The sequence below is a fragment of the Rhagoletis zephyria genome, unplaced genomic scaffold (assembly GCF_001687245.7).
Source record: "Rhagoletis zephyria isolate East Lansing unplaced genomic scaffold, Rhagoletis_zephyria_1.1 Rzeph_scaffold_00520, whole genome shotgun sequence".
Lineage (NCBI taxonomy): Eukaryota > Metazoa > Arthropoda > Insecta > Diptera > Tephritidae > Rhagoletis > Rhagoletis zephyria.
In genome coordinates this window covers 35,473-46,448 of record NW_016157604.1, presented here as the reverse complement: position 1 = coordinate 46,448, position 10,976 = coordinate 35,473, and the positions used below count along the sequence as shown (strand labels likewise).

Sequence of the window (10,976 nt, the reverse complement as noted above, 5' to 3'; positions counted from 1 at the left end):
GCGTATAATTCATATTTTACAACACATATACATCGTTCGTGAAAATTAAGCGTTTTGGCTAAACAAGGGTAAAATATTGTTCTGTCCAGTGTCCCACCAGTCACATTCATTTAAATGATAGTTACATAAAACTAAGAAATCGTTTGGTATTTTTGTCAAAGCTATTTTATACATTAGTTATCGTTCTATGATAAAAAAAAATATCTTTCGCTGTTGTATAAGTTCCGACGGCATAGTTAAAATTCACAATTGATCACATTCTGGAGTAAAATGTCCCACTAGTCACAATGGCCCTAATGTATTTTTATAGCATTGTACTAAAATATCGACGTATTAAATAAAGCTAGTCAATAGAGATGATCCGTAAAAATAGAGGGTTTCGTTACAATATCGTTTTGTCAGCCGCAAAACACCCTGAAACTTCTCACGTAAACAGTGCATTGTGTCTGGGTTTCTTTCCTTCAAAAGCGTTATGTTCCCCACTTCGATCTGCGTTGACTTAATATAACAATTCATGCTAAATAAAAAACAGGCATATAGGAAAGTTTAAGTTTTTTATATTTTATTTTAAATATCAGAAATTACCAGCAAAAATATGTATGTGTTAAATGTAGGTTAATTCGACAAAAATGCATTAAAATTATTACTTGACGAAATTTGGATTTTTCTTCAATATGACAAAGCCTTCCATAACTGGAGTAAGGGAGATATACTCATCAGTTGCCAGTTCGGCACGTTCGCCCATCGCAAGTAAAACCGGTGTAGTATGAGTTTGGAAACCAGTAATGGTTTTAGGTTTGCCAGCTTGGCCCACAACATCAATAGCTATACCAACACGCACCGGCACTTGCAGTTGATTTAACTCTTCATCGAATGTTATCAGCATGCGTGCCTGCATTGCTGGCACCAAAGTATAAAGCAAGTAATGTGAGCGACCCAATATTAATGTCTTAACATCCAATAGAGAAACGAGAGTTGCCATAAGACCCGCAACAGCCATAGGATTCATTAGTTGGCGATCACTGTGATATGGGCTGAGCGTCAGTGTGCCCTTACCCAAATGTGTAAGACTTTGCGCAATTCGAACCATGAACAAATTACTCGGATCCTTCGAGTGATATTGTGCCAATTGACGCAACATAGATGCCAGGCGAGCATTATTAGTACCTGCACCTATAAGACCCATTGCAAAAATTGCATTATGCGCCACTTCCGCATCGCTGTCATGTGAAAACTTGCTTAATGTATCCAGTATATTTAATTTAGGATTAGAAGCCGAAATTAAGCCTAAAGCAAGTGGTACAGCACGACGAATACACGGCTCACAATAGCGAAGTAAATTTCCGAACGAGCGAAAAGCCATTTCAGCTCCAATATCCTCACCCATAGCAATTAGAGCGATTCCCAATACAGCGATTGCCTGAGTTGCCGAAAGATCCTTCTCCTTTTCTTTCTCCTTTTCAGCTTTGTCCTGTGTTTGAAGCAAGTTTGTATTATTAAGTTTTTAATAGGTGCATTGCTATCTTAATTTACCTTTTCTTTATTTTTATCCTTCTTGCCTTTCTCTTCTCCTCCGTCTCCGTTAGAGGATTCATAATGGTCAGAGCAAATATGTAGCAACTGCTGGATTTTCAATACATTGCCGGTACCAGCATAAGCGCAAATATCTACCATGGTTGTAGCCATGGAACGGTATGGCTCATCCAGTACTTCTAAGGTGAGCATAACCGCTTCGGTGGCTTTTTGCCGTCCTAGGTATAACAAACCTAATCCTAACCATAGAAAACGGCTATACGTGTCCTTTAAATCGGACTTGGAAAGACCCATAATGGTTTGTAACAAAATTTCGGTAATTTCAGCATTGCACGAGCCCACCGATATCAAACCCAACGATAACGCGGTTATACCCATAACTTCTACATTAGCAACATTTTTACCATTGGTCGCAAACACCGTTTTCAATGTATCTATGACAATTGTGCGGTTAGAGCCAGCATATGCAATACCTAGACCCAGAATAGCACCGATACGCATAGATATATTTTGATTATCAATATAATCAGAGAGTAGGGCATGTGCAGGATCAACCTCATTGCGTATTCCGCAATTTACAATGCCACATGCGAGAAGAGCACCGGATTTGATGTAATCATCGGTTGAATACAGATATTTATCAATCATAGTTAAACCACCATCAACGTCCCATAATAGAATCAGTCCTAGAGAGGCGGTCGCAGAGAGCATGCCGTGCTCTTTATTTTTGTACAGCCACTTATTGCCATCTTCGGAGAGTAGTTTATCTACACCAAAGCCAGCATTTACAAAACCATTTACAAAACTGGCAGCCAAATTTTGCTTCGCTGAGTCAACCTGATATTAATAAATTATTAATAAAACAAATAATTTGAAGTATGTATCATACCTGTATCGAGGCGAAACGCGTACGTGCATTATCTAAATGAGATTTGTATATGTCCTCCGGTGTTTTGGCTTCCATGATATCAAGTTCACGTGCCAAATTCAAGAAATGTTTATTTAAATTCGCATTGGACATGATTTCCATCAGATCATCATAATCTGGCACAGACTCATCTAATTCCAGGCACACTTGCTGGCGGGCTAGCATGAAAGCAAGCTGCTTTTGTACCGCGGCGTCTTTAGGTTCCTTAAATATTTCAGTGATTTTATCCATATCATTCAGCATCAATGCCAAACGCAAAGCTTGCGTGTGTTGATTAAATTTGCGTGCCAATTGCAAAGCAGTCTCCAAAATTATAGTATTATCTGGTTCGGGCACATACGGATAGCAAGATTGTAAATATAAACAAACGCGTGGATATGCCGATTCGTCCACATATTCTTGCAACAAATGCAGATGGTCAATCTCAATAAGCAAATCGCAAGCATCTGCTTCAGCGTTATGTTCCATATTATACGGTATAATCTGTTTGACCAATTCAATCAACTGTGATTGAAATTCTTCAGATGTATCCAAGTAATGCGCCGCTATTTCGCCAGATAAGTGGCGTACATACTCATGACCCCAATCTCCAATTTTTTGCGACCGATCGCAGAGGAAACGGTACGCTAAACAATCTTTACCGCTGCCCATAGTCATGGAAAGTACAGAAATAATATCAGCGCACAATTGTCGCGTTTGCTGATCGGGCATCTGCTTATACAGCGTTTTCATAGTGTCATAATGAGGCCGCATGAACTTCAAAGGTTTCGGCACCGAAGTCATGGATGTAGTAGAGGCTCTTATTAGCTTTGCCAGCATTTCCAGTGCTGGCAAGTATAGGGAATTGTCGGGCTCTTGCAGGCGACTAACGAGCATTTCTAGTTCATCTTGTAACTGTTGATCTTCGTCGGAAAGCTCCTGTTCCTTACCTTCGTCTTTGGCGTCTTTATTTGCCTCCTTTCCCGGTGCATCTTTCACTTCGTCTTTCTTCACCTCAGCTACAGATTTTTCTTCCTTCTTTGGAGCAACCATTTTTTACCGATTTTCAAAGGACGTATCGATTCTTTTTGTTTAATCACCAGTACTCAGCAAGAATTACAGTGCGTTTTTTAAATGTCAAATCAGGTGAACTGTGCAGCCAATAACCAAGAAATATATGACAGGTGACAACTGGAGATGAGGGAATGTTATCGGAATTAACAGAAGCTAAAGCGGGGTGTACACAATCCAAATTTTTTACAACATCGAGTTGTTCTGTAGAACGGCTACTAATACCATGTCCCCACCGGAGCTAACCACATAACCGATAACTCACTTCATTTAGCGTAGTTTCGCCATATAAAAATGACAGCACTTAACCATTTCACTGAGATGGATAAAAGCTAACCAACTAGAAACCACGTCGAATGTCTGATACAACCCTGTTTTTTCCGGCCATCTGTGGGTCATTAGCGTTAAAATGTAAAAAATTCGTTCCTTAATACTAGACTTCGCTAAGATCAGATTAGATTTACACCGGTTTTTGAAAAAATTTGAAATCTACTCCGCTTGACTTCTATTCCGTTGGGGGACCGAGAACCAAGATGAAGATGGTCGATTTGGAAATACTTGCAGCGTTTGGAACAGCAAGTGTGTCTGATCGGGACGATCAGACTTAGGTGCAGGGCATTGTGGCGAATACTGCGGCAACGCGAAACGAACATGAAAATGGCAGAATGTTCGAGGAATGACGTAGAATATTCGACAGTGAGACACGCCAAGTGGATGAATACTGCGAACAGGGAGAATGTGCGATATAGGGCTTTCGCAAGAGGCGATTTTTCAGGCAACTTTTGCGTTCAACTCCCGCAGGATTGCATTAAAAAAAAAATGAATGTTTAAAAATATCAATATATAAAAAATTATCAACATATTCGCCATAAAAAGGCCTTTGCATTGTTCAACTTTGCATTCTACTTTTGGTTGAACGGCCTTTCAACTAATCGCTTTCAACAAAGTTGGTCGCCAGCCAACATTTAGCCATTCAACTTATTTTTCATGCAACCCTGTCAGCAAAAATTATCCATCAGGAAAATCTATGATTACAAAACATGTGGTTGCAATTTTCGTAAACAAACAAAATTTCATTTTTCGAGTTTTGGTATTTATATGCTTTCTGGCTGCCTGCTCTGTAACTTTATGATAGTGGCAACTATTTTTACTTCTAGAAATGTTCCTGGCGAACATTGAACGTTGACTTTTCTATTTTCTTCCATGGAGGACGTGAATTTAAGTTTGTTTACAAATAAAACATAAACAAAGTTTGCGGGTGTGTCTTCTTCCGGTTCTTGTAAGTGATGGCTAATTTCCTTTTTTTGCTTTTCTTCTCTTTGGGAGAGAATTTTCGCTTACGCTCTTGAGTTTGATTGTTGGCTCATTGTTTGCTGGGGCTCTATTCTGTAACTATGAGTTTTCAAGTGTACACTGAAAATTGTGTGCACTCTTCATTTTGCGATTCAGGAAGAGTGAGAATGAGTTTTAGCTGTCAAAATTATGTACACTTCCTCATTTTGCGATTCAACATGTGTGAGAATGAGTTTTAACTGTCAAAATTGTGTACACTTCTCTTCTGAAAAACTCATTGAATTTTAGTCGGTAAGTTTTTGGTTGTGAGTTTTGCACTCGGTGTATACTACATTTTCTCACAGTTATAGAATAGAGCCCGTGGTGTTGGCTAATTTTGTTATCGAACGGAACTAAGGATAATCGTAAAAGGCCCTACACACGCATTGATTTATCGCCCAACCAGTGAACGAATAACACAAGATCACGCAAGAGCAAGAGAGTGAAAAATGGCGATGTTTTTTAGCGGGTTCTACGCCATCTGGTCTCACTAGAAAAAGAAAGAACATTGAAAAAAAACAAAGAAAACATCGAAAACCAAAGTTAGCCAAAATTTTTGTCAGCCACTTTAAACACTCAATTTACCTAAAGTCAATCCTTAAAACGCTTTAAAACGTGTTGTCATGTTGAACTAACCTCCTCTTTAGTTGAAGAAAAGTGTAAATTAGTTATGTATGTGATGTATAGAAATGCTCAGCTGACGATCTCTTTGCAGAATTAAATTGTTGCGTGTTAGAATTTTTGCCTGAATGAATAGTTTCGTAAAAAAACATCTGACATTTATATATGTAGGTGGAAGAAAATGGTTTTTTGCATTTCAGCAGTTTTCTCGGTTATTTGATCATTGCTCTCTCTTAAGAGAGATATATTTCTTTTTGACAGTTCTATAGGTTTTAATCCAAAAACCGCTGGAACACACCTAATATGTTGCATATCCCGAAAATCAAAGAACTAGATCTGGCATCTCTCTCGCATTTGGCCCGTCTTTTCCTTCCAACAAGCTCGTTTACTTTTCCTGTAGAAAATTAATCTTATCTTATTTAACAATAAACATACAAAAACTTCACAATGCCACCACCGTCAGCTAGTCGAAAATTTATGTATCCTGAACAGTCAGTGCCCTATTCCTTATATATAAAGCGCGAAAATCCGGATGATGTATTTGCCAAGCTTTGGAAGCCATCCAGCTTGCAGTTGGAGGAACGATCCACATGTAGGTAACGTAATTTTTTATGAAGATCAATGTTTAATGAGTTCGTTGCAGTCTTAAAAGTCGGTGCACTGGCAACTGTAAAGGGCTCGGCCTACATGGAATATGGTAATACAAAGGTAATGGCATCAATAGAACCACCACGTGAGCTAACTAAGCAGACCAGAAAAATGTGAGTGGCCTCATGAAAAATGTGATATTTTAATGCTTCACTTTTTTTTTTTAGTGGCACACTAGGCATAGTAACGTGTACACTGAAATATGCACCGTTTGCGGTTAAAGATCCCTCATGTATACCGAGAAAGGAAACGTCTATGGCATTGGCGCTGAAAAAAGCACTAGAGCCTGCTATTTGCCGCCATGAATTTCCGTACTTTCAACTAGAAATTAAAGTGATCATATTGGATGATGATGGATGTGCGCTTAGTACCGCAATTAATTGTTGTGGCGCTGCTTTGGTGGATGCCGGTATTGCTACTTACGATCTAATTACAGCGTCAACAGTATGCAAATACAGAGATGTAGAGTTCGTAAATCCAAACGGTAAGTGAAGAGAGTTTATTTTAAAAACACCTCAAGCTATTTATTTCTAATTTCAGCTGTAATTGAGCAGTTAGTCTCGACCATAAGCGACTCTGCGGCCGACGAGGAGCACGGTATAGTTGTTACTGCTAGTTTGGCGGCAGTGGACCAGATTACCGAATGCTTCCAAAAGGGATATTTCAAACCAGAAACGCTCAAACGACTTACGGAACATACATTGACTTTGAATGAACGCATTTTGGATACACTACGTTATGTATTAATTAACAAGGTAAAACAACAGTTGGAAAAGCAGGAAGCCATGAGGGCAATTTTTGAATCGTCAAATGTCGGAGCTAATGATGATTCGGATTAAAGATTATAAACGTTCATTCGAAATAGAGAAAGACATTTACTTTTTTAACTAAAATATTTCATCGAAATTTACATAACGAAATTTTGCCTTAGGTATTAGACTCAACTTCTGAATAGATTTTAGGAATCTGCAGATGCTTCTAAAACAGCGCCAGAATAAGCTAAATCCCAATAGTGTTCAACCTGATGCTTCTGGAAGAATTCCCGTGCCATTTTTTCCATCGGAAATACTTTGAATTTTATTTCACCGAAGTGTCGACGTTGACTAGTGCCCTCCCAAACCAGCACGCATGTGTTCGGTATTTCTTGGCCGTCGGGCCCTTTCACCATATCCTCTTCCCACTTGATTCGGTGCTGCATAAGTCGACGGTATTTCTTCTGCTGCTTTGGCCCACCCTCGACCACGACGACGCAACAATCGCGAAAAAGTACCACCGAACCAGTCATGTGCAATTGTTTGGCGTTCGTCTCCACCTTGAACTTTTTGCTAGCATTGTCTTGTAAATCTCGTATACGATATACGCTAACGTTGACACCGCAAGAAGTATCCTCTTTGATCTTGCGTATTTTCTTTTCACTTTTCTGCTCTGCTGTTAATTTTCTTGCGTTGTTGGCGTCCTCATGTGCTTTTTGGCGTTTAGCCATTTGCTCGCGTACGTGTGCTTCAATTTTAGTTGGGTCTTGTGCAGCCTCAGTACCAAGAACACGCATCAAATTCGAAATGCGAAGTTTTGGTTCAGGTGGAGCTACCAGACCCAAACGGATTTTTTCCTGTTCCTCTTTCCATGCTTCCCGACGATTTTGACGGCGAAGCTTTTTGCGCTCCTTCTTTGTAAGAAAAACAGGCAAATAGACTGGCTTTAAAGGTTCATCTATTAGTACAAAAAAAGGGAAATTTAGTTAAGCAAACAAATAATCAAATTAGTTCAACGTTCCTACTTATCAGAATAAAAAAAATGTATCTTTAAGCATATTCGAAGACTTAACTTACTTGGTGGCTTCATTTGTGTGGGATGCTCAATGAGATTGGTGATGGCTGATTGCCTGATACTAATCTTTCCACTTTCATCCGACGTATTCAAATCCTGTGTTAGAATTACAGAATCCCACCATTCCATTGCTGGCACATCGTCTGGGGTATCTTGTTTTGGTGCGATGAGGGCCAACTTTGTGGCAGAACTAATACCAGTTTTGCGTGCAATTTGCGAAATTTCATTTTGAAGTTTCTCCAACTGTGCTTTCATGCGCAAACGCTCTGCTAGTTGTTGAAATTTTCCTGGTTCATGGAAGCGTAATGAACGTTTGGTCCGTACAGTAGGTTTCTGGGCAATACGATCATCAAAGAACTTTACAGAGTCCTCCTGCTGCGCATGTCGATCTGTATGAACTTGGCTTCTATTGAATACTTCTCGCTTTTTGGCGCGTATATTTGCTTTTAAAGTTGGAGTAAGGGTCGGTATGCTAACGGTTCTGCCACTTTTATCTATTGTTCGTCCATCTTCGTCTAAAATTAAAGGTTTTGGTCGATCTTGCACCTGCGGTGGTTGAATGAGATTAGACAATTTTGCACGTATTTGTGCTTGCAATTCTGCGATCTTTTTGGCTTTTTCAGCGTCTTCTGGTACAGCAGATTTCTTTGCTAGTGCTTGCGTAGCTAAAGCAACTGGTAAACCGATTTGTGGGACAGACGCAAGAATAGGATCTTTAGCTTTCAGATTATTAAGTGCACGCTTTCTTTCTTCTATTTCTCGTTGAGCATTAACCATCATCAATTTGATTTGTGTCGAATTCAGCCCTGCTGTAGATTCAGCAGGCGTGGCGGTAGCCGCATTTATATTTGCCGCAACCGCTGAAGCTGCGGCCAATGGCGTTAAAGCGGGTGCGGCCGTAGCTTTACTGATCTTCTCTTTCATATCGAATCGAGACTTTTTCGGCATTTCTGTACCAGTTTCCTCACTGGCGTTACGTTTTTTGGCTTTACGACGATATTCATCTAATTTGTCTTGCAATTTATCCGCTAGTCTAGAGCTCTGTTTTGCGTCCAGGACCTTTTCCAGTTTTTCCCCAATGCGTCGTCGGTCATATCCATTGTGTAAACAGTGTTCGATAGTGCCTATGACGCGATCCTCTTCGCCACTAGCAGCTACTCCCTTTGTCAAAGCTGCAATGTCAGGGTGCAATTCATCGATCTCCTTACGCGTATAATAGGACATAATTCGCAATTAATTTGGTCTGAAAAATGTTTAATTACTATTTACCAAAGCCGAATATATTGTTTTATCTGGATTAAAACAGTTTTTATGCAATAAAATTCATGAAAACGTTGAAAATCGTCTCAAAAATTTTCGTCTGCTCAATAAAATTTGACGTTTCAAGCTGATGCCAGATCTTTCGAAGCCAATTGGAATCATGGTATGTATACAAAGTAACCAGAGACTTTCACTTGGCAAGAATCATAGATCATTAGTTAGTGAGTTGGTGAGTGAAATGGATTAAAAAGAATTGGTCCAAGTAGTCAACAACGCTGAAAAGTTACATATCTTGATATAAAAATAGTAAAGAAAAAAGATTCGTTTTAGGTTTTCGCAAATAATCATATGTATTGTTTTATAAAAGTTTCAGTTTGTTATACATAAATAGTGTGGCAATTCTTGAAATACAACTCTGACAGTGTTCACACAAAGTGGCAGCATTAATTGTTAAAGCGGCTTCGTGAGTGAATTCTGACGTACTGAATTTGTAGTGCTGAATTTTTATAAATTAATCTAGTTTTTTGTGAATTAATTACTTGAAATTTGTGAATAATCGTGAAAATGGCATCTGAAGATGAGAATGACGATACTTTTCAAGGTAAGCGGAAATTTTTAAAGCGTTAATTTGTGAAATGAAAGTTGTGAAAAAAGTTTTGTGGTCAATCTTGGCGATTTCGACGTCTATGCGTACGAGGGCGCAACGAAAGCCATGGCGCTGAAATCGGCAACCTCTGCAGCAATTGGCCGCTTTCTTGTGTTCCGCGTTTTCGTTACTATTACAGGCGTTCTCATGTCATGTGTGAAAAATTGCCGCCAAATTTTCTCAGGTTGATAATTTTCATAAGTATTTTTTTGTACACGTTTTTAGAACGTGATTAAAAGAAATTGTGAAATTTGCACAAGTTTCCATTTTTCGTTAGCTTTGGGTTGTTTCATTTCATTTTCGCCTTACGCTTTCGCCATTTTCATTAGTTTTTAATACATGATCTATCTCTTTCTGACATACGTAAATTTAATATTGTTTACACATATTTTGATGTCAACGTTAATTTAGTGGGCTCGCTTTGTGGGAAAAATGCATTTGAAATTGCCCGAAACGTGTCGGATATGGAACTTTGGGGAATCAAAACAGAAGTTCAAATGTTAGGGAGGACAAAAATATAAAACAGATGATGTCTATTTAATAGGAGGTGCTAAAGTAGAAATAATGTTATGATATTTAGTAACAATAATGCCTTGGTTATAATGCAAGGGGCGAATCGTAACAAATCGTGGCGAATTCGTAAGGATCTATTGATTTTAGATGCTTCCGTTTTACATTGCGTTCAAGTGCATTAGGAGCGTTCCTTATCTCCCAGAAATAGTCAGAAAAAGTCCGAAGTAGTCAGATTTAGTCCAAAAAGCGTTCCTTAACTCGTAAATGACAGCAAAAATGAGAGAGCGACACTCAGTGTGAGTGACTCTCATCAGTCCGAAGTATTCAGATTTAGTCAGAAGAATTTTTTCTGGCAAAATCCTGAAAAGTGTCAAACTCAACTGAATTTAGATTAAAGAATACACAAAAAGTGATAATAATCTAAAAAGTGAACAAGTAAGAAAGTCTAAGTTCGGGCGGAGCCGAACATTAAATACCCGGCGCAAGTATTAAATATATGTTTTTTCACCTTTCCGAAACCTAGTGCTAGATGGTAAGCCGGGGTGTATCAATTTTGAGTAAATTAGCGTCCTTAAATTTCGAAATATTGAAGTTTCAAGCATTTCTGAAATTTACCGT

General features: G+C 38.8%; 3 protein-coding genes across 4 annotated transcripts; 1 reads left to right on the top strand and 2 right to left on the bottom strand.

Moving 5' to 3' along the window:
- Positions 1-206: 206 nt before the first annotated feature.
- Rpn1 (regulatory particle non-ATPase 1) lies at positions 207-3,493 on the bottom strand. The gene is made up of 3 exons (XM_017612280.1): positions 2,423-3,493; positions 1,534-2,370; positions 207-1,471 (listed from the first exon to the last, which is right to left on the bottom strand). Exons 1-3 carry the CDS (start codon positions 3,491-3,493, stop codon positions 644-646), a joined length of 2,736 nt encoding a protein of 911 aa, XP_017467769.1. The 3' UTR covers positions 207-643.
- A 2,300-nt stretch (positions 3,494-5,793) lies between these two features.
- On the top strand, positions 5,794-7,005 carry Mtr3 (exosome complex exonuclease Mtr3). The gene is made up of 4 exons (XM_017612279.1): positions 5,794-6,056; positions 6,108-6,225; positions 6,280-6,596; positions 6,653-7,005. The coding sequence occupies exons 1-4, from the start codon at positions 5,912-5,914 to the stop codon at positions 6,949-6,951; spliced, it is 879 nt and encodes a 292-aa protein (XP_017467768.1). The 5' UTR covers positions 5,794-5,911; the 3' UTR covers positions 6,952-7,005.
- Prp3 (pre-mRNA processing factor 3) lies at positions 6,977-9,375 on the bottom strand. 2 transcript variants are annotated; one of them, XM_017612278.1, is made up of 3 exons: positions 9,209-9,370; positions 7,942-9,142; positions 6,977-7,822 (listed from the first exon to the last, which is right to left on the bottom strand). In XM_017612278.1, the coding sequence occupies exons 2-3, from the start codon at positions 8,885-8,887 to the stop codon at positions 7,071-7,073; spliced, it is 1,698 nt and encodes a 565-aa protein (XP_017467767.1). In that variant the 5' UTR covers positions 8,888-9,142; positions 9,209-9,370; the 3' UTR covers positions 6,977-7,070. The 2 variants fall into 2 exon arrangements, with proteins under 2 accessions (XP_017467767.1, XP_017467766.1); XM_017612277.1 differs by having other exon boundaries at positions 7,942-9,375.
- Positions 9,376-10,976: the final 1,601 nt, after the last annotated feature.